At 44.3% G+C, this 23,886-nt stretch overlaps 2 protein-coding genes across 8 annotated transcripts in view; one reads left to right on the top strand and one right to left on the bottom strand.

The window, feature by feature from the left end:
- Nucleotides 1-789: 789 nt before the first annotated feature.
- LOC118417579 lies at nucleotides 790-19,168 on the bottom strand. 5 transcript variants are annotated; one of them, XM_035823175.1, is made up of 4 exons: nucleotides 19,017-19,168; nucleotides 12,529-12,984; nucleotides 5,185-5,411; nucleotides 790-2,367 (listed from the first exon to the last, which is right to left on the bottom strand). In XM_035823175.1, the coding sequence occupies exons 1-4, from the start codon at nucleotides 19,030-19,032 to the stop codon at nucleotides 2,170-2,172; spliced, it is 897 nt and encodes a 298-aa protein (XP_035679068.1). In that variant the 5' UTR covers nucleotides 19,033-19,168; the 3' UTR covers nucleotides 790-2,169. The 5 variants fall into 5 exon arrangements, with proteins under 5 accessions (XP_035679068.1, XP_035679076.1, XP_035679099.1 ...); XM_035823183.1 differs by lacking the exon at nucleotides 19,017-19,168 and adding an exon at nucleotides 16,881-17,847; XM_035823206.1 differs by lacking the exon at nucleotides 19,017-19,168 and adding an exon at nucleotides 14,460-15,435.
- A 131-nt stretch (nucleotides 19,169-19,299) lies between these two features.
- The window catches only part of LOC118417544 (serine/arginine repetitive matrix protein 2-like), a 37,883-nt gene continuing 33,296 nt past the window's right edge, over nucleotides 19,300-23,886 (top strand). For all 3 annotated transcript variants that reach the window (XR_004831370.1, XM_035823146.1, XM_035823135.1), the window contains exon 1: nucleotides 19,300-19,492. Coding sequence is in view for 2 of the 3 variants with exons in the window: in XM_035823146.1 (XP_035679039.1) it covers nucleotides 19,452-19,492 (41 nt within the window). In the remaining variant the exon portion in view is untranslated. The remainder of the gene's footprint in view (nucleotides 19,493-23,886) is intronic.

The following is a 23,886-nucleotide window of genomic DNA, read 5'->3' as shown; positions in this document are numbered from 1 at the left end:
TCTGTGTAATACTTTTTGCCACAATAAATCCCGCTACACACATGTAGCTTATTCATGTATGTGGCTCAACGGATGCATGCATGCATGCATGTTGCTACACATATAATGTAATGTTAGCTACACGTATGTTACTACACACATGTAGCTACACGCATGTGGCTCAACGGATGCATGCATGCATGCATGTTGCTACACATATAATGTAATGTTAGCTACACATATGTTACTACACGTATGTTGCTACACACATTGCTACATGCATGTTGCTACACGCATGTAGCGGGCAGACCACAAGGCACAAGGTCGGAACATCACGTGAGACTGCAGCAGTTTTACAACTAACATTTCTGTACAACATTGCAGGGAAACACAATCTGGGAGCCTTCCATTCTAAAACATTTGCAAAATATCTCCTTTTTCTTATAAATCTGCTCCCACGTTTCCCCCTTAGGCCACGCCAGGTTTTGTTGGGTCTCGGATTTTGAAAAATGATACAAAATTGGGATTAAATCAGCATGAAACAAGAACATGAGGGAAAAGTCGACACCTTGGTACACTCTAGGTGAATATGACAGGTTAAAGTTTTCCTCCCTACCTGCATGTTTTGACAACTTTTTTTCAAAAATTTCGTTGAAGAGATTCATTAGTCACGTATGTAAACAGTCAATAGGATTTTCATCAAGCAGTGACTGTTTTTTAAAGAACAAGATGGACTGATAGCCATTGAAAATTTGGAGGTACAGGAGTTTACCTTTAAAAAGTAGTCACTGCTTGATGAAAATCCTATTGAAATTTGTATTTCAAAATGTCAGAGACCCAACAGATAGACCTGGTGTGACCCGACAGCACCATGCTCAAACCTCGGTCAGCACCACCGAAAATATTTCTCTCGTATCAATATCTTTTCTGTAAAACGTCCCAAAAGGCAAAGAGCGGGTAGAAAAGTTCAAGTAGAAAAATCAAGCATCTGGTATTATTTACATTTACATTTCGTCATCTAGCTTCAACTCTCAACATGTGAAGTGTAGAAAAGTGCTGAAAAGCAGAGCCCAACATGAACAAATCGCTCCGTCTGAGGCTTCTGTGTCATACTCTGTACATCGGATGCTACGAGAGACAATTTCTTTACAGAAGAAAAAGAAAATAAATTAAATGCCTAACTCTTAAATTAAAGACAAAAATAAACTCTAAGAGAAGCAACATAAAGACACAAAGTAGGGTTTCTGAGGACTTCTCTGTGACTACATAACATTGTGATAAATTAACTTGAATTGCACTGAAAAGCTTGTTGAAAGTGAGAAGTTTGACACTTCATCACAAAATAACTCGCCTTCGTAAAGGCTCCATCGATCAATGCAACAGCGGGAAATAAATTCTGTACAAGGATAATATAAGAGGACAATCAACAATCAATTTGCAGTAGACCAGCTAGTGCAAAATGTCCCGTTTTCTACACAGCTAGTTCATAAATAGGAGCGAAGGCAAAGTTGCTATGTACAGCTCCGCTCCAACAAACTGGCAACAAGCGCTCTCGCTTGCTTCACTGTAAACTCTTAAATCATTACGTATCTCTCTGTACAATGTCCAAACTCCCTCCACTTTTCTGACATTTTCTTCTAAGGAATTTTGTCCTTCAATATTCTGCAAGGCAAGTTAGTTTGCAACAGGCGCAAGCCTCAGAGCAGCGCTCTGGGCTGTGATATTCACATTTCACCTCGAATGCTTACGACAGGCACTGTACAGGACAGGAGTCCGACTGGCGTTATATCGTCTACTCACAGTTTCAAACATGACACGGGAACACAGACATCGTTTCCTTACCACTACATTTGGTCACTTCTACAAATGGAACGTCAAAACCGACCTTCTTCCGTCCACTATGCTTTGGACGCTGTCTTTGGTATGTTTGTTTGTCACGGTTTGCTTTTTGTTTTTTTGCAGCTTAGCTCAGACCTAAGATGGGAGCGTCTCTCAACATATTCTTGTTTGCCACAGTCTGAGCAGGACGCGGTAGCCGAGGTGAGGTAGAGGAGTTTGTGTTTGGCCGATCGGAGAAGTACGGAGGAACTACAGGGGCCGAGTGGGCCCCTCGTCAGTGGACCCTACCCAGTGGTGAGTGCAGAAACATCTTCGTGTGGCTCCGTCTGTCATGGCGGCCCGACCACCAATCTACGCGGGCGTACTCCCGTCATTCCCGCGGTCCCGGTCATCTTCACGCTTTGGTGGCTGGTCCGGACGCACGACGTTATCTGCAGACTTGGACCGGAACACGGCCATCATGTAGCTCCACCAATCCTGGCCCTGCTCGCGTTCCTGGAGGTCACGGCCGCCGAAGGACGCCGGGCGGTCGTTGCCGTTCGGGCGCCGCTGAGGAGGAAGAAACACCATCGTTAGACTGACATCAACCACTTAAAGGTTTTAAAGCAACCAGTAAAACTCATCAATCTCACAAGAAATGCTTTTCTTCAGGTCATGACATCAGCCATAAAAAAAAAGTTTTAAAATGTCAAGTCAACGAGACAAGTTCTTTCACAGTTTAACTTAGACTGGAACTTTAAGTCTAATACTATGTTACTGGTACCAAGGAAGGCAAAGAAAACTTGTTCATTATGCATTTCTCCATCATTAAAAAAGTAATGTCAGTTAATTACAGTTATCTTAGATATCAAGCCCGCCTCATGCATTCAATAGTAAGTTTCAAATTGCCAATTAAATTGTAAAAGTCAATCAGACGGCTTCTTTCACATTTTAAGTCCTCTAACTGGAAAACAGAAGTTATTGTTCAACGTTATCCTTTGCCAAAGGTTTCAAACTCGTCAGCTGGACAAGGCCCTTTAAAGTTTAAAGCCCACCTCAAACAAGGCTCGATTATTCTGACTCCAAACCACATTGTCAGCAAAGGCTGGTGGTTACCTTTGATTGTTGTTACAATGGCGAGTGACAATGCATGAAACGGGACTATTATTGTCCAATCTGCCCCCAGGCGAAGGGTTGTTACAGCCTGGTTTAGTCTGACCCCAGCTTTGTGGCGCTACATTGTGGCCCTACAGTTTTCCTGTGCGCTACATTGTCAGGTTGGCTCGGTGCCAGCAAGGCTTTGTTTGGCTGAGAACTGAGGCAATTGTGGAGTGTGTAGCCCCCTGGCAAGTCACTTGGACTGGGCTGGAACAAAGACGCTTTGTTCGCCCAACAACCCGACCATAGCGACCACGGCGCAGAAATCGGTCCGTAATAGCCTCCCTTCCAGACTCTCACTGCTGTTTTCTTTTCATTAAAACCTAGTAACAGTTTTCTTATCACATGTTTTGTACTACATTTCCCACCATGACATGTAATAAAAAAAGATGTCAAAAGAAAATTGTAACTGAAAGCTGAAATCAAGCAGCTGACAGGCTGCAATGCTAATCCTGTGAATCCTGTATGACAGAGGCAGGCCATGCATGGCAGAACTCAGATATAAGCTGACCCTTTCTTACCGGGTCTGACAGCTCAGCTATTAGAGTAATGAATGAGGCTTAAATCAGCCCAAGTGTGTCAGGCCTGCCATCACAGCCGCTGATGGATGGGGGAGTGTAACTGCCACCACTGCTGCCTTTTCAGAGTCAGATATCAGATACTTTCTTCTACAGGAAGCCAGATAGTGGGACTAGTTGAACCAAAGGCATGACCAGACTTGTCCCCATTAAAATGGCTCATTTAGCAACAAATATCTTCTCTCTCTTTTTTTTTTTTTTTCAGATAATATCCGGGTGCTGAGTCAACATATTGACACAATATGGCTATTGTGGTGTAATTGCCACAGAGAGCAGAGAGGTGAAAAGGTGAAGTTAATAGTTTGTTCATAATTGATAGCCTAGATAAAGAGACACCAACTATCGCTCATGCCTACATGAGTCAGCAATGATACATGCCCTTAGTTAGTAGGATTCCTTATTAAATGTGCCTGAATGTGTAAGTCTATTTATTTCTACTTTTCATTTTAAGACACCTGGGTATTTCCTTCAAGTCGCAAAAGATAATTTCCAAGAGGACCCGTGTTACATTCAGTGAGGAGACAAAACTGGACAACATTCAGTGCAACAGATAAAATCTGACACGTCAAATCAAAATCAATGTCCATAACTCAAAACCGTAGCCGTTTCAAGGTAAAAAAAAAACAATATGTTGGCACTAGAAAAGCAAATTCACTTTGAAACTGGCTCTTAAACTGCCTGTAACCTGGGGCCATTCATAATTGCCACTGCTTCCAGAGAAGAAGTCAAACCCACAGTAATGCAGAAACGTCAGCTACATTTATAGACTAGACATTTGGTACTTTTTAAATGGTACAGTATGTGTGGACATCACATTTAACATGAGAGAAAAAAGTAACATGAGAGAAAAAAGGTAGAATGCCAGAAACGGCCTTGACCCTTTTCACAACTTGCATCTCTGAAAAGGCTTCATGCCTGGACGATTTCTGCAGTTCTGACTTGAGTTTCTGTGCATGTTACATCTACAGATGTAACAGTCTAACCTTCATAAACATAAATCTACAGATTTAATTGTTTCATATCGTCCACAACCTGTGCTTTAGGAGATGTTTGTCTGTAACAGATTATGTAAGATGTTTGTGTGCTGATTTTACTCTGCATTGTCTTTACGATCCTTTCTAGTGATGCAGTTTCAGCCCTCCTAGACGTTTGCCTCATTTATTATTAATTGTTTTGTCTGATTCACCAGGTACGCAGTTGTTATTTGCTCGCAAAAATATCGACTGTGATCGCTCGGGCTTCAGTGTCTCATCAAAAGCTGCACCAAAACCTAAACCGACGAAAAGGAACTTTTGTCACTGTTTTTTCTTTATGTTGCAGGAAATAAAGTTGCAGTTTTTGAATGATAGCGAGTATGCATTGTTTTTTTTCCAGTAGAAGAGAACAAATGCCTAGTACCCAGCCTGGATGTTTAACGTTTTTCAATTAATGTCTCCTAAGCAGACACAGACTTCTTACTTTGTGCCTTTTTGCAGGAAATAAAAGTTCAATTTCCTCACAGATATTTGCATTCCAGAGAGTAACTGAGAGACGACTTTTTTTCCAGAGGTGAACCTGGATGTCTAACCTTCATTTATGCCTTAATAGCTATTATCAATGTCTCTAAGATGTACTTTATACTTTTTTTCTGCAGGAAGTAAAGGTGCCGTACCTGGGTCGGACTGAAGACGAGGGAGTCGAACTCGTCGCTGATGCGCCGTAGCTCCCGCGCCACCAGCTCCTCGGGGCTGACACGGACGGGCTCGGAGCGGGAACGGGCGCGGAACTGCAGCAGGTCCGGTAACGGGTCGGACGCCATCTGGTCCTGGCTGGGCGGGCCCGTGGGGCTAGCGGCGGTGTCCGACTCGGAGTGGTACCGCGTCCGGAAAGCAACCGAACCTGGACGAGACACGACACAAACAACAAGCGGCTAATTAGACTTGGCTGGGAACGTGATGTCATGCAGGGCGGGGCGCGCGCATATGCATGCTGCCTCCTCGCTACCGAGGGCTGCCTGGAAATGGCAGGAATTGTTACATATGATTATCAATGAACGAACGAAGGAAGACTCTTACTGTACAAATGTACAGGGTACATCAAAGACATATACATGTTGGTAGAGAATTTAAGTCTAGTATGTAAGTGTTGGTTCTGTTTCTTCTTGCTTGTTTCCAATGGTGAAAATGTCAGGATTTTTGAGTCCTGATTATAAATGAACTAACGAAGGAAGACTCTTACTGTACATGTACAGATTTCATCAAAGACATACACGTATTACTAGAGAATTAAAGTCTAATATGTAAGTGTTGGTTCTGCTTATTCTTGCTTGTTGCTAATGGTGAAGATATCAGGATTGTATCAATGAAACACTTAAATTATTTTGTGAAAAAAAGCAAACTTGTGTAACAAATATGTGCCCAGTCCAGACAGCGGGTAGCAACCTAGCGAGCGTTATCGTCCCACCCAGACGGTTGCGTGAGGAGTGTGTGGATGATTGCATGACACGACATTCAAATGGCTTATTGATTTTATTTTTATTACAAGGACTGGAGGCAATTAGGAGCATCTAAGACACAACTTAAGGTCAAAAAGGCAAGACGGTCAAAACAAGCTTAAGAAATAAACAATTTATGTGTGCACCTGACAAAAAAACATGGTAGCTTTTTCAATGCTAAAGTTTTTTTCCCTGAATCCTAAGGCTCCAACTACCTTGTGAATTTGTGTTTTTATTTTTTTTATTATTATTTTAATTGTGTATTAAGCCTGTATTTTTCTACTCTCAAAGCAGAGGTTAGGCTTTGGCGTTTTTTTTTTCTTTAACTTTTCTTAGTCGTTTTAATCAGGCTTTCTATTTTGTATCTTGTATTGTCAAAACCTGTTAGAAAAACGTTATAAAAACAGCTAGAGCCTATTAAACCTCTGCTTGGAGAGTAGTAATTTTCTTTAGCCAGTCAAATTTCCTTTTTCTGCTATCAGTGAGGTTTCCCTGCTAACTGTAAGTGCAGGTGTGTACATCGACTCCCTGTTATGTCCTGATAAGAAGTGGGGCAGAAAAATCGGTCCTCTCTGGGGATATCCAGTTACAGCTACAGGTGGGAAATTCACCACAAAGCTTCTGTCTTACACAGCAAATAGCCGCTGGATTAGTCAGAAAACCTCAGGGATTGCTTTGGTACCTTTTCTCAAACATAGATATCACATTGTTCTACTTGGTTTAGTCTTATTATTGCTGGGCCCCATAGCAGTTGTGCATGGATTAGTGATAATAGTAATAGTAAATGTTTTATGCAAATTCATGCCCATCAGGCTAATTGCAAGTGAACAAATTCTAGATACATGAAATGAATAAATGATTAGTTACAAAACAAGTGAGCAGTGCATATAACTGTACAAAAATTAAAGGATAGGAAATGGTGGTCTACTTGAGAGAGACTAACTATCAATCATGCTTTCTCTCACAATCTGAATGCTACTGAAAAAAAAACACTTTCATTTCCCCTCAAGAGGCTTGAGAATGTTTTTGAAGTTGAAAGATGTCAATTCTTCTGGGAACCAACCCTCAATCATGTAAATACAATTTAGTTCTTAACAAACAAAAAGTTGATGTTATATTCTAAGTGTCTAAATGAGAGAAATGAGAGAAGACTTTTGTTTGGGCTGGAGAGGCTTGGAAATGTATTTGAAGTTTAAGAGGGTTTACGGAAAAGCCTGGGCCCAGGAGCTGGGCTGGCTAGCCTGAAAGACTACCTTTTCTGGGCCCCAAGGCTATGCATGGGGTTTGGCCTGCAGCTGAAGTTTTTTTTTAAATAAAAAACTGGGCCAATGACAATCCCAGCTGTGGGTGGGATGGGGCTGGGATGGGGAAAGGTAACAGTTGATCATGAATTAAATTCCAAGTATACAACAGAAAATTCTGGAAATGTTAAATTCAGACTGAAGGGGAGGGGTACTAGGCGAAATAAAGAATACTAGGATGGGTCAGGAAATGATAGCGCACACCATCAAATTCAAAACAGATGTCATGCATGTATGAGAGTGTGTGTTTGTACATGAAATTTCTTTGTGGAAAAACTGGGTCAGTGGTAACCCAAGACAACAGTTGGTCCTCTAGGATAGGGGCTGTTTGCCAAAACATCAAGTGTCAGTGAGCATGGATGTAGGAATGGATGTATGTTATGTGTTTATATGTGTCAATTGTATGTGAGGGGGGGGGGGGTGTATAATATGACGTGTAACGTTAGTGTTGTTTGTGCTATTCGTTTCTCTCATGCAGGACAATTACTGATAGCCACTATAAGTATTGTAGGAATGACTGCTAGTATAGTCAAAGGAAAAGTAAATGTACTAATAACCCTTGAAGTTACAGTAGTTGATGTTGATTGTTCATTGCTGTAAACCATTGAACCCCAATCCCCCATAGATATGACCAAACTGTTTGCTTTGCCTTCTGTCCAATGCACCCTGCATGCACTCGAATTGTCGCTTACCCAGTTGTAGGTTTTAAAAAATCTATTAATGGGTCAAACCCCATCAATAGCCTTGGGGCCCAAAAAGGGTGGCCTGGCTAGCCTGCAGGCTAGCCTGCTGGGCCCAGGCTTTTCCGTAAACCCAGTTTAAGATATCAATTTTTCCCAGAGTAATGGAGGATTAAAGCCTACAGATGAATGTTACATCAAAGGCATGAAAGTTTGGCAGTGTCAACACAGCTGTGGTCCTGCCAGGGGAGATGTATGAGGCGCTGAAACTGATCCCTCTCCTCCCAGCACTCTCCGGTCTGCTGTTTGCTGTGCGGTTTTACGCTGGGTGACCCAAATGTTCCCAAACAGACACAACATCAGCAGAAGAACCCAGAAAGGGAGTCATGCCACTTTCTGTGGTCACCCGGACTGTTTTTGTAGCAGAATCAGTCAGCTGAACCCCACAAGAACCTCGCCGTCAGTTCCAGACAAAGACTTTGCTACAAAACATAGTCTGGCGGGCAGGCCCAGGCATGCCCAACATTGGGTAAATACAGGATTTGCCCTAATCAGGCTAAAAACGTCCTTTAGAATTAATTTTTGTGAGAAAGAAATCTCCATTTCAGACCTATTCAATTGCAACAGTCATTCTCTAGTACTTGTGAGACAATTTACTTCCGTAAATCACACTTTCGAGATGGTGGTTATAAACCATTAACATTATAGGCATAACTAATGTCACAATGTATGAGTCAGACTCAGCGCTGCTCAGTTTGTCAAACTTTCTGTGTTCAATGTTTAATCTATCACAAAGAGCACACAAGTCGGATGTTAAAAATATTTGAACAGCACGAATTCGTCCCGGTCGTGTTTTCACAAGCCGGAGCTGCAGGTGTGACATGCGCTTCTGTGAACACTCTCCCCCAGGAAAAAAATCAATTTTGACATTCTAAAATCACGTATGACCTTCGTAAAGTGTGCCTTCTGCCAAGTGTGTGGGCGAACACTGATAACAGTATTGATTACCAGTAGTTTCACCTTGGAAAAACTCCATTGTCACACCTGCAGCAGAAGATAGGCCTCGTGCGCAAGCAGGTGAGGTAAGGCACATGCCTACACATGAGGAGGGCAACTTCTGTAGCTGTCCCACAAAAGGCAAACTTCCATTATGCGGGGGCGAACTCAAACACCCAACAAACTAAAAATATCCAATGTTTTTTACCAAAGTCCAACACAGCAAAAGTCACAAAATGCTGTGCCTCAAAAGATTGATGTTTACCACAGCTACTATACAAATCACAAAAGCGATGCCTAGCTAGTAAGAGTGATGTTTACCTGGTGAGAAAAACAACTCGGAGCAAACAAAAACAACGCTGATGACGACTGAACTTTAAGAAAAGAAAAACGCCCACACAGCAGATTTTGGACACACTTACAGGTGTTGACGTCGTCACCCTACCTGCAACGCTGCAACCCGGCACCGTGCCTTTGTCCACCGGAGAACCCATACCACTTTCTCCACAACAGCAGGGTAACAAGATGATTACTTAACCCCAGTTTGGGGATGGGACTTCCCCTTTCTTTGTCCTACCAAATCCTGGTCTAACCTGCACAGCAATTAGCAAATAGGAGCTTTGAAAAAAAACTGCCAACAAAAGGTTTCAGTGTGCTACTGCCACACCTGTAATATTATGATCTCATATTCCGGCAATTTGCTGGCCTTTCAGAACTTGACAGATAAGCAAGCGGCGACACTTAACTAATGGGAGCGGAACAAAGGCATCTCGGCAGTACATCTGTAAGGTGATGACTTCATCTGTCCTATAAATTACCGGCGTGCGTCAGCCGCACAAAGCACTTCCTCGTCTTACATCACTCTTAACGGGCGGATACAGGACCGGGCAGGTAACGGGGAATGCGCCGAACTTCCTGGCCTGATAACAGGTGTTCATTAACCACAGGTGTGCGCTAAACAGGTGACATTCCACAGCAGTGTTTAAGAGCGTTTCTGTACCCCAGCATTACACACCTGAAGCACACCTGTAAGCCGACAGGTACTTAGCTGAACTGAAGACCCAACACTTAGTTCTTAAGTTCCTACTAAGTACTCAGCTAGTACCAGCTACAAGAGCCTGACAGGCTTACTGTACAGGCTCTTAGCATGGTTAAGGAGCTGGAAACGGACAACAATCTCTCTACACGATCTGAGTAAGACTAAGGACCCATGACCACACTGTGTCATCACCAAAAAGGCAAAAAACAAACATTTGCCACCAAGAATTTCTGAAAACTTGAAAGTTGGCAAGGAAATATCTCCAGATACTTGACTGTACATTGAAACTCTTATTCTGTCTTACTCAAATTGAAAATGATATTAAACCTCTCTTAATCCTACTGCAGAAAGAAAGCCAAGGAAAAGAAAAAACAACTAAGGACGACTCTCCCTAAACTCAGAAGTACAATGTAGACATTAAATTTCTCCACTTGACTTGAATGTACATGTACATGGAAACACTGTGCCCACTGTCTCTTACTCAACTTGAAAATGACATAATTGAACCTCTCTTACATCTGGTGGCTACTTAAGAAAGAAGGCCAGAACAAACAACTCACCAAGATTCTCTGTAAACTCAGAAGTTGGCATGAGTAGTGTCCAGTGGACTTGAACGTTGATAAGATTTCTGAACAATCCCAACTTGACGATGATATCCTCTCTTTAAGTCCGGTGGCACAAAGAGAACCTTAAACACAGGGAACACCTGACCCTGTCCTGCACAGGTGAACACAGGTGAGCTCTTCACCCTGCCTTAAAGGCCGACGGACTGATACAGAGTGACCCTGACACCTGTGTTTTATACCTGCCAGCCCACCCTTTTATGGGATGCACCTCTGAGTCACCCAGACAGCCCATCAATAATACAGCAGCTCCCCAAGACAGGACCCACTGATGAAGTGGGCAGGGTAAGATGATATCTCATGCCATCAGGGTGATATCAGACTTCGTTATGACATGATTATGCTAATGAGATCACAATGCTAATGAGAACATGTCCAGCCAAAGGGGGGGATGGTGACAGTACAGGGGAAGTGGGATATGATGCAATGTATAGTGAGGTCAACACACAAGATTAAGCGGAGGTCAGTTTTTGAGATGTTTATGAGTAGTCATGAGATGATAATGAGACCATGTCCAGGCTGCTTTGTGTGACAGTTGGGGGGGATGCCAGCGGGATTGTGATGCAAGGTAAATACCACTTAATAAATGCTGCATACAAGATTATGTAGAAGTCAGTTTCAGGGATGTTTATGGATATGAGTTTGCTCAGGAGATGATAATGCTAACGACTAACCGAGACCATGTCCAGGCTGTAGTGTGAGACAGCCCTGGGGGATCCCAGAGGGATTAGGTAAATATCAGCACACAAGATTATGTAGAAGTCAGTTTCAGGGATGTTTATGAGTAGTTATGACATAATAATGCTAACGAGACCATGTCCTGGCTGTAGTGTGTAACACTCCTGGGGGATATCAGTTGGATCGTTCTTGAGGCAGTCTAAATACCAGCAGAGTCGACCCGCAAGATTGGCTGCAGGTAATTACCCGAGATGATTGACAGGTGTAATTGACACAGGAAAGGGCAGAAAGGTGACATCATGGCAACAGTTTTAGATATGGCGCAAACTTTTTCCCCATCACTCATTATGAAACAAGCTTCCACCTGACCGCTTCCCTGATGGGTACAACTTTCAACTTGTCAAAGGTGGACAGACATCTGTCATCACAATTCGGCTTGTTTAACCCAAAATAATAATGTCCCTGAGTGGCTTACAGTAAGCCTTGTTCTGTGATGAACTGAAGCAAATGACATGTACTAACAGGTGGTCTGTGAACTTTTCTTCTTCTGACAGCATAAGCTGTTTTTTTGTTTTGTTTTAAGACGTTTTGACAGATGACTTTTTCCATGGACGAGTGGCTAACAATCCTCCTGATGGACCACAAGGTTGGTTGTTTTAATCCTGACCTGTCCATCAGAGTTCTAAAAGTAGATATGCTGCCTGTTATTTTATTAAAGGCTTACTGCCCTGAGAGGGAAAGCTTATTTCACGGCTCCAAGTTTAAGACGAGACATAATTAAGCTTATTGAAGAACACACCACATTAAAGAACCCACCACACGATAAGAGAAGGAGATGTACAAATGGCCAAAACCTGTGGTATCAAACTCACTGACTATCTGTTAGTACTAGTGACCACAGATGGATAAGGACAACTTTGCCAATAGTGGTCCCTTAGATAAGTTTTCCCATGATTGACACAAGCTATAGTGACCACCTGTCCACATAGACCCTTTCATCAGTCCCCCAAGTGATCTTCTTGAACAGTTTGACTAACAGCTTTAGCAAGCAGGAATTTGACGTTGACAAAATGTACTCATGGGCTGTGATGTTGTGACAGATGAACTGATGATCTGGTGGTTAATGACGTCCCTCAAAGTTCTAAAACTAGAATTCCTCACTCCTCAGCTGAACCTATATTTAAACATAGAGAAACTGTACTCACTCTGCACACGTCTGATGTTCCTGGTGCGACGGCAGACTTCGCCCCCTCCCGTGGCGCCCTCCTCGCTGATCTGCAGAGCCTCAGTGAAGACCTGGCAGAGCGGGGACGGCGTCTGCGTTCCCTGCGTGCGGGACGGGCTGTAGGCACGACACCGCGCTGACGGGGACGGGAACACGAACACGGTCGGACTGTAGGCCCGCGGGGAGTTGCAGACGTGGCAGTGCCGCGGGGAGAAGCTGCCCACCGACACGCCCGAGTCCGACCCGCGGCTGGAGCGGAACCGCTGGACCGGGATGAGGATGGGGGAGGAGGCCGCCTGGGTCGGCGTCCCGGGGGTGGGGGGACTGGTTGTCATGGTTACATGGTCCTCTGGTGATGACGATGATGATGATGGTTGTGTGCAGCAGTCAGCAAGTGTGGCGACTCTGTCCTCCTCACTGCCACTCATGGTGGTACCTGCAGGGAAACAGCACAGGGTTAACACTGGACATCAGGGAGTTGGACATGTTTCATGTTTTCCCTGTCTTACACTATTCTACACCCTCTTTCTGTATACACTACCATTCTAAACCCTCTTACAACTAGAGGCTGTGACCTATGAACAACCAAAGGTTTCACAGACAAATTTCAAAGATCAAGAATTGTGCATTTTGTATAAAGAATAATAGTTCATAATTTGATGTATTTTACACAAAAAGATAGTTTTTGTGCATTTTGTTGTCTTTAAAATCATAGTTTTACGTCTTGAATCTTATTGCCATTATGAAAGCAAGGGTCACACAGCGTGTTCTAGTGGAAAGGAGGCCTGAACCAAAACATCATGTCCATTATGTGGCTGTGATCCCTGAAATCAAAAAGATTAAAACTATCCCATTATGTTATTGTTATCTTTGCCAAACAAAGTCCGCAGTCAGTGTGCTCCGCAATCGAAAGTTTGTTAACAATGCATCAAAGCAGGATCGTTTTCTTTGAAAGTTGAGTTAGTTTCTTTGAAAGTTGACACATCGTTTTTTTTTGCGCCCTGCAATTACAAAAGCGGCTCTACACAGACGTGAGCTGGCCGGTTCTCCAACCCGCTGCCGGGTGAAGTGGTGGGACTGAAAACTTGCACAAACATCCCCCACGTGGGGAACAAAAGCAGAGACTCCCCGGCACACGTTTGCGCTCAGTCGATGGGCAAACTTTTCTCCAGTTATATGAGAACGTTCCGGGTTCATGTTCAGCGAGGCACTCCGTTATTTGCAGTGGGTAAGGCTATAAGGACCCCCGTCATGCATGTGATGTATGGGCTCGTACAGAACAACCTGTCCCTTTGTCTGTAAAACAATTAGCAATATAAACTCCGATCCCGGGGCGCACAATTGGCCGGATTGAGCTGTGAACGAATGTTTACACAATCCGCGCGCCCCATTTAAAGCCCTGCGCCTTTTGTGCGGACAGTTCGATTAAACACTTGTTGTAACGAGATACGGGCTGGCAGCCCGGCCAGGGGCCGGTATATATACGGCACGGTGCCAACTATTATCAGACCATCAACCATGAACTCATACGGGCCATGTCACCGGTTAATTTGAAAAGCAACAAAGATATAAACATACGACAGATAGGGACCAAGCTATCATCATACACGTATGAACTCATGCGGTGCAAGGCTGCTAAACTAAACATAAATATAAACATACAAGAGAAAGTTGTTTACATCACAATCCTTTCCGTCTTGCAGAGGAAGTTGTCGTTGCCACCGAACGAATTCTTCTTTAAATGGCGGACGAAAACCAACTTTTTTTTTCTTCAGAAGCGTGCTACGAACTCCTGCCGAATCTGTCACAAATGTTGCTACTACACAAGACGCACTCCGACTGCGCTATATCGCGGTCCTGTCCTGTTTCCAGTCCGAGCTAGCCACCGAACGAATTAAGAAACTTTTTCACCAAGAGCGTTCTGCGAAGTCCCGAGTCTGTCACTAAAGTTGCACTCCGACTGTCCTATATCGCGGCCCTGTCCTCGTCTGTTCCGCGGAGTTCGGCTCAGTTCGTCCCTCCCAGCCCGCCTGACGTAATCAGACGACGTTTGGCCCCGCTCAGACGCCAGGTGAGACCTGAGGTGAGACGGACGCCAGGCTGCTGGCGCCTCCTTATGCGCAGGAAAAAAAGTCTTCGCGCTCTTTTGGGACCTATTGTCGGAGTCAGACCGTCAAGTAGGACCGGGCGACAGTCCGAGTCTCTAACCGGCGGAATTATGGCCTTCTTTTCTCTCTCACTTTAACGAGAATTTAAGCGTCACTTGAGTTACAATCAAGTCTGACTAGCGATCTCTCCGTATCCGGCAGAATCCTGACCTTCTTTTCCCTTTACAGTAGTCACAGTAAACAAGAAAACCGGACTTCGCGGCTCGTTTTGCCCGTCACGAGTTGACCGTTTTCCAAAGCCGGTAACAGACCCGGTCTTGCTGAAACGCGACCTGCCCTTTGCTGGGTATGTACGTCAAGTCCTGCCGACCGCGGTTAACCTCAAGAACAGAGGAAAGTTTGTTTTCCAGTGTGTTGATGGCGGCAACAAAACCGCGCACAACAATACAACAACAACAGGGAGATGACGTCCCTTTCCCCGGAGTTGGCGCAGTGCCAGCCCGCACAATGACACCTGCGTGAGCGTCTTGGCAAAATCTCAAGAAGGGACGGGCGCCAACGTCTCCGAACAAAGGCCAGGGGACAACGTGATGAAAAACACGGCCTTGCATAAGTGTGACGACGGTAAAATTAGTCAGCAGTTCATTTATGTACACATTACCCACGTCGGGTACAACGTCCAACTGAAGTTAGGACATCAAGGTACACTATTTGTCTTCGCGGTCAAGGAACTCTCTAGTAGGGTACGGCCTTTGGACCGTTGCAACACTTATACACATCACACCGCCAGAAAAAGACATGTGGCAATACCGTAATACTAATAGTAGCATCACGAAAGTTCCCCGATCTTTCGACCCCCTCCCCAAACTTGGCACTTGTCCCAGCACGTTTCCTGAAGTTTTCCCGCCAAAATGTACCGATGACGTGTCCCTTACTACAGGCGCTCGTGAGCGCGCGTCTCAATTAAAGACAAAAGTGACATGACGTTTAAGTGGAAAACAGTGACACTTGATCTTGTGTCATGAACAATCCTTTGTCTGTGGAACAACGGAAGGAAACAGACAGCGTAGCTCACAGGAAACTTTTTCTCTCAACTTTTGGCACCGGAAATTTGTCGCGCGTGGACGCAGCTCGTCACTTGTTTATCACCTGTCTGGCGCTGTACGTACACACACCGCGCTGTGCGGATTGCGAAATGTCAGAAGCTAGTGAAAAGGTAGCCTCTACCAGGATCCGCGGATCGGTGGTCAAATTGTTGAAATTTGACAAATAGAGTCTATAGTACGCTAATGGAGTTAGCCGCCTGAAGAATACGTTTGCTCCGCGGATCGGTGGTCTAATTGTAAAAACTCCCATAGCGTACTATAGACTCTATTTGACAGTTTCTACAATTAGACCACCGATCCGCGGAGCCTGGTAAAGGCTAGAGGATTTGTGTGAGGGAATTTCATGCGCACACGCGGCGAGGACACCTGCTTTGCATCAGTGAGGAGTGCGTCAGGCGTCAGACTGTGCGTCTGGCCTCGCGACATGGGTGTGGCTCCCGCTGCTCGCTCCTCTCTGCCGCGCGCGCGTTGCGAAATTTGGCTCGACTGCCAACAATTTTGTTGTTTTGCACGAGCAGGTAAAACGCCTGTCACACCTGGAAGCCGATTAGGGCTGTTAACGGGGCGCCAAGCAGCGTGAGTTGGTATTAAGAACACAACACACAAAAGTCCTGACTTCTCGTTATGGTTTACGCAACCCTTGTCATCGTTGAGTTTGATCAGTCTTCAAAATCACAGCTATGTGACTTACTCATAACCCACAGATATCATAACCCATACCTTAGTCTCCCCAACACAACAACAACATCAACACTTTGTACGGTCATGTAAAACAAAAACAACACTTTTCCCCAAAGCCCGAGAATCAGAAAAAAAAAATTGCGCAACACCAGGCCAGCTGGCTGGTCTCCCGGCGAACCCGCTAACGGGTCAGGCCCGACCGACTTCTGCGCTGACATGCCCCGTCTGGCACAAAATAGGAACTTTTACGTTTTAGTTTTACACTACACAACTCCGTGTGGGAGTAAAATAGCGAATTTCTGGAGGCGATTTTCAGTCAAACCGTTGCCCGTGGCAGCGTGTGTCCGCCCACGCAAACCGCAGCGACTTTGTGATAAGCCGTACGGAGCGCAGCAAGACAGAAGGGTCGAACAGCTGATCAGGTAGTGTAAACTCACCTCGCCGGCCGGCCAAACCGGGTTGTTTTGATTCAAAGTCCTCTGCAAATTTTTTTTTTCGGGCGCCCTCGCTGGGGTTGTGATTCCGCAAACTGCCGACGGCACTGTGTTGAGGTCGGTTCGGAGTGTCCGTGAACCAAGGGACGATCCGGGGGTGTCTCTTGGACGGCAGATTTCGCGCGCTCTACTTTGCCAACAAAATATTTTGGCACGAGTGAGCCTGTTTTGGCATGACGTAACTATAACGGGACAAAAATAGAACGCCTTATAAGGCGTCGCGCACCATATACGGAGACTTGATACATATTAATCAGAACCTGACCAATCGCAGGGACTGTCATGTTGTAGGAGCAAGTTAGAACACATCGACTCTGTGGCGGACTGTGTACCTTGGAGTCGCGCCACTTTTCAGCGAAGAGATCAAATGTTCTGCGCACATCAATCAGAATGGACCAGATCACCTGTCGTCCCGCCAACTTCCGCACGATGGCGCTGCCGCCAGCTTCCGCGAAGTCGTCCGGAAGACGCCGGGAGCCGGTGAGTCAATGCAACGGTTTACAGTCCGGTCAGACGGAAGGGAATGATACGGACAGGAAACAGTAGCGACAAAACAGTCTGTACGCACTCTGTTTACAGCGGCTAATTAGCGCCGCCTCAAGTTCAGCACGCGCGAGCCAGGAAGCGCTTTGTGTCTACCTGTCAAATAATTACAAACCCGCAATGATGTAACACTGTATAACCAAGGGCCTTCATCATAACATTCGAGCTTTGGGAATACTAGACATTAAGCAAGGCACCTGGTGACAAAACCAAGAGACATTACGAGCATATAAACTTGAACCCAGCGGAACCCAGTGCCCAGGGGATCCTAGAGTCCATGTCTACCGAAATTGACATATTTGATATACGTTAAAGCGGAGGTTATATCGACTATAACCTCCTTGGTTAACCAAGGACAACAACAACAACAACAAGCAAGTTGGTCGTGTGCCAGCCATCTACCACTTTTGCAGAGATATTCAGTCCAAATTGTGCAGACATTCCTTGGAAACTAGACGCAATAGTAATACATTGTCAAACTGATGACACCAGTGATGATTTAATACAAACCGGTATGATATAACACAAGAAACTATTATCAAAGGTATTTTAGCAGAACAGGAACAGGTACACATGGCATGTACACATGCGTCGATAAAGGTTTAGACATCCAGGTGATAAGACACGCCAACAAGCAGCAATACTCAAGCCACTAGATAAGATTTTGGAAACCGTCTGACGTTTCAGGTAGAATCCACTAGCCTCTACCAGGCTCCGTGGTTTGGATAATGGTCCTACTCGGCCGGCTGACTCCCCTAGCGTACTATTGACTCTATTTGACCAAGACCACCAAACCACGGAGCCTGGCAGAGGCTAAAGAATCCACTAGCTTTCGTCAGTGACACTGTGTACATATAGTAGTGTACGTGGATGTCCGCCAGCCCTTGTCCAATAGATGGCGATCTCTGGGAGACCGAACGGAGCGACCAAAGTTGGATTTTTAATGACCCATTTTCTTCATTTCATACTCAGATGGAATATGATACACGGTGTAAAAGGATGATTTAGGAGACAACAAAACCTCAGAAAATTCGTTCGCTATCAATGAGGTTTGTGGAGCGATATGATAATGTCAATTCTTGTGTCGCTCAGTGATCACATCATGGTCGCAATCTCAAGAGGAAAGGAGATGTAAAGAAAATGTCGACCCCAGGAGACTTTTTGTATCGATGTCCAGTCCAAGTTTACAGACAGGTTTCTAAAGAAATGATCGCATGTACCAGGCCAGGCACCATGTAGGTTGTGAAGGTTGGTTCCATGTACGATAGGATCGCTCAATGTCAAAGCGAGGTTGTTTATCAGTGCTCAGACATGTCAAGACGAAACGTCACAATCCGGCAAGCGTTGAAGGCCAGGAAAAACAAAAATTATCGGCAAACAGACTTACCTGTAGAACCGACTGGTTCCCACATTATAAATGTCTGTTTTAGCTCGTCTGTCGTTTTGAAAAGAACGGAACACGATGTCACCTTCCCGGGGTTACTAACAAGCTGGATAATTATGGTACCTTAAGAGGAGAAACAGAACTCGCCTTACCTTCAGTTGTTACCATGGCATGCCCGGGCTTGTACCAAGTCTCGAAAAATATATCCGTCCCGCAAACTTGCAATATAAAAAGCTGGGCCTCGTCCTTTTCTCGACTTTTGTATATTGTGACGCAGTTACCTACACGTCAGGCAGCAGGTATATCGAACCGCACGCCGGTTCGGGTCACAGGTAAGAACTCATCTCCTACGCCATACAGGTGAGCACCTTACCTGGACACCCACGTCACATGGGGCCGATCTCGTGCACGGCGCCGGCCAATCAGGGAGCTCGGAGCGTTCTGCACGCTGGGAACGAGAGTACAAAATGGCGGTGGTAAGAGGGACGGGTCGCTTCATTCAATCCAGTTTGCCGTTGTTTTTAGCGACGTAAGTGCCATGTTTAGCCGCCGTGTTGCCTAGAGGGAGGGATGTCAGCTCAGAGAAGATGGAACGGGGAAGGAAGACCGCATTTCACGAGCCTATCAGGTGAGGGGAGGGGGGTTTGGTTGTCTCTCTCTCTCTCTCTCTGGAGGCCAGGGCAAGCCACGAAAACACCAACAAGAGTGGTTGTACGGCTGATAGCTGCGGGCAGTTTACCCTGTAGGCCCCTACAAGTGGATTGTCTTTCATGTAGGAGACCAAGAAGCAGTGGCTCAACTTTTAGGATGTTTCTAGTAAGCCTAGGCACGTTTGCACCACGTCGCACAGGTTTCATGTGAAGTGTTCCCACTAAATACTTGTGACATGTCCACACCACTTTCGGCATTCCAGGTTTCCATACCGATGGAATTGTGTGACTTGTCACAGAGCTGAAAGAGTCCTAAATATTGTTTATACTTATGGTTAGATTAATAGATACGATCTCTACCTGTGCAAATGCAGAGATTTTTTTTAGCAGAGATTAAAACTTACAGGACAAATAAAAGTCAAAGATACAAACTACATCAATTATTGAAACCAGTTGAACCAGAAACTGAGAAAGATATTATGCTTCTTTGACAGATGATCTGAGCTGATTTCTGATCAGATGATTTGTAATACGTTTGCTTTTCCTTTTTACCTTCCTACACCAAAGTATGTATATTCCTCTTTTTAGTAGTAAGTTCCAAACTTTCAGACCTTAATTATAGAGTCAAAATTCTTGTATTCCCTGTGCAACGCCCCCCCCCCCCCAGGTATGTGTCCATGAGTTTGTGCAACAAATGGTTTCCTCCTCCACCTGACCACAGTTTAGCAGTACAATGTCCACACCCACATATCCCACTCCCACCAGGGCTCTGCCTGCAAGATGTACAGCTGTCCCTTCATACTCAGACTTCAGCAGAGAATATTATTAGATGTAACTTAAATGTAAGGTTGCCTAAACAAGGTGAATATTTTCAACCCAAGACAAGAGTTTGCTGTCCCGAGAAGTCCTGTCCTTGTGTTGTTTCCTCTGGTGTAAGATTATTTGCCATAAATACTTCTGCTTTGTGATATATCTTATTAACTGGATGTCTAACCTTCATGGAGGAATTTTTCACCCTGTTTGGCCACATTTTTGAGCCCAGAGTCAGACTACAATGTGAATGTGGCCCTGATTACTAGGCTAACATCAGCTGCTGTAGGATGCCCTGATATCTCAGTACCGGAATACTGGAGCTGCAAACATGTCCAGCTGCTGTAAAGCATCCTGATAACTAGTCTAACACTAGTAACAGCAGCTGCAGGGACATGTCCTGATAACTACTAGGCTATTTCTTTATTTACCACTACTAGTACTAGACTAACACTAGTAACAGCAGCTGCTGTGGCCCTCAGGCATGTACATGTATGATAGCCCATTCCCTTGTGTGCAGAGGAGCCTTGGCAAACATGACAAACATGCATGGGAACCAAAACCTTGTCAATCCTCATCCTGTAGGAGCTGGAAGTCAACTAAGTTCTTTGTTCACATCCAAGTGTTTTATTCAGTTACCGACGTTTCACTGACCGTCTGTCACCATCCTCAGTATTGCTGCTAACATTAGTTAACTTAATCCAAGCTGCATATGATGATGACTGTATCAGTGGCAATGCAGTGTCCAAAGGGCCAACCAGTGGCCTGTTGATAGGAGATTAGCAAATGGGGTTCCAGATGTACAAATCTATATTTACACATTCGAATACACAGGTATTATCTGAGGAAGGTGACAGACAGTCACTGACAACAAAACATCAGTCTTGAGTAAAACACTTGTGTACAAAGACTTGCCAACCTGATGAAAATGTTCATCAACTAAAATTAGAATAAAAATTCTGTTTGACATGCGGACAGGTTGTTGTCAGTCTGCACAGAACACAGCCAGAGTTTGTGAGTTGGCTGTACTCCCTGTAACGTTACAGGTTTGAATGTGCCATATTCTTATTGTGCGGACCTTACTGTGCCACTGTGACTCCCGTTCCTATACAGGTTTGAATGTGTCATGTTCTCACTGTGCCACTGTGTAACCCTGAAACAGATGTCAGGACTAGCTTTCTGTATCATGTCTATGTGGCCTGGTCTCTCCTAAAGTTTGAACAATACTGTTTACACACTGTAATTCAATACGCAGGAGTATTTCCATCTGAATGCAAAGAAGTATACAGATGTACGGATATACAGATTCCATTTGCACACCATCAGTACCATTATACCACTTCAGCCATCCCCACAGATGCATTTTACACACCACGTCGTGATACTGACACAAGTAGGATATGTTTTATGCTGAATCATTCTCTATCTGCTGTTCTCTACACTCCTGACCTCACACGATAACCTTTCCTGTCTAACCTGGGTCTAACAATAACATAACAACCTTGACTCTGCACTTCTGCAGAACTCATTCTCCATCATTCATATCTCCTGTACAATTTGCTCTCTGTGTCTCCTGTCTTCTCTACTAACTCATCTTCTTCTCCCTGTTCTCCTGTATTTCTGCAGCTTCTTCCTCAAGTTCCTGTCTCCACCTCTGCTGTCCAGCTCATAGCAGCTGCTGTTTCGCAGACACTGTCTTCACAAGATAACAGTTTCACACTGTAGAAAATCTGTTCCATTTGCCCACAATTAGATTGTATACTAGTAGTAGTCTTTTAGGTGTACATGTTCATTCATGTCTAACTCTTGTCAGATGGGAAAAAAGCAGACAATACACCGTCCAGACACAAGTGAGCATCATTTTGACTCTAGTAAGGCAATGGGGACTTGCCAATCTTGAAGAGAAGCAAAAGTAACTTTGAAAAGAAGCGAAAGATTGTAACTCTGTAAGTAAAGATTCTATGAAGAGTGCCTTTTCAGTTTCACTTTAGTCTTGATATGTGAAGCCTCACTTTAGACACAGCTACAACATACAAGGCTCAAAGTTGATGACATTTTCCGAGTTCCTTTCAAATGCAGCGTAATGAGGATTACTTGCCCGTTAGACAGTAGAAAGATGCTTCAGTTTGGCCATGGAACATGGGTACTTGACACCCCTGAGATGTGATGTTTGGTCAGGCATGTTTGCAGAGTGAGTCCTGAAGTGTTTCGCATACCTTCCTGAAGAGCACACCGTAGAACATGATGTCATACAGGAATGGGTCCGGTGTGTTTACCCACTTTTTACACTCACATTCCAAACTGTGGTGTTTTCACATGACCGAGTTGTGCACCCACGTTCCAAACTGTAGTGTTTGCACATGGCCAAGTTGTGCACCCACGATCCAAACTGTCGTGTTTTCACATGGCCATGTTACAAGGGCTTTACCTTTACTGGAAATATGAACATGTCAAGCATTTGGTTTTGTAAACATTGTCAGCAAGGATGTTTACAGATTTATATGTTCAATGGGATAATATGTGTATATGGGGTATATTGTTTATTCTCAGAATCACAGCATTGTAATTGGTAAGATATCAGCATGCAAAAAGGAGGCTGATTTATACATGTGTACTAATTATGACAGGTGCTTTTGAGTTCTCAGTTATTTTTAAATCAACTCACAGTAAGTTCAGTTGTACAGTATTATGACTATGAGGCTTCAGACAGACCACTATAGCTGTCCTGTAAATAAGCTAATCTGATTAGGTGTGTTATAACAACAGAACTGGTCTGAAAATAAAACCCTGTCTGGGGTTATTAACCACCACTTGTTGTGATTAGAGGCTCCACTGCTGTCCTTTGTTATGTTATGTCTGAATCATGATACAGGTGTCCAAAAAGGTGAAAGTCACCTGTTAAAAGTGTTATGTCAATCCCTCCACAAATGTGGTAAAACTAAATACCTAAAAAAAAATCGTTTTACTTTTTTAGATATTCTGTGTTACCTTTACAAGGGGAATTTCTGAATGCAGATTTCAGCCAGATCTTGTGCTAATTGTACAGACAGATGGCTTGTTGGAAATGTTAGTCTGAGTGTCAAAGCCAGACCTATGTGGGAGGCCCAACGCAAACTTGTTCGACCACTAAGGAACAGCCAATCAGAGAAGGACATAAGAGACAAGTCAGGAGCCAACTCGGCCGGGGGTTGACCTCTAACCCAACGCTGTCTGTTCACACCATCATATAACTTACTAGTATAAGCTGTCATGTTTCATATGAAGAAATAAGCATGGCTTTGCTGGGTTATCACCAGCGTAGTGGGCAGCTATACCTGATTAATGTTATGTTAATGAAACATCAGGTTACTGTTGTCATACACACACACATACATACACACACACCCGACTCTAACCAATGCCAGGTATTCACTTGCGTATGTATTTAGATACACAAAGGTATGTTTGATATATGAGATGAAACATGGACAAGTGACAACATGTTACTGTCTGCTCTCATATTAAGGAACTCCAGCCAAATCATTCACAGGAGACAAATTCAAAACATTAACTGCAACAAATA

Source organism: Branchiostoma floridae, chromosome 1 (assembly GCF_000003815.2).
Source record: "Branchiostoma floridae strain S238N-H82 chromosome 1, Bfl_VNyyK, whole genome shotgun sequence".
NCBI lineage: Eukaryota > Metazoa > Chordata > Leptocardii > Amphioxiformes > Branchiostomatidae > Branchiostoma > Branchiostoma floridae.
This window is presented reverse-complemented; position numbering and strand designations above follow the sequence as displayed.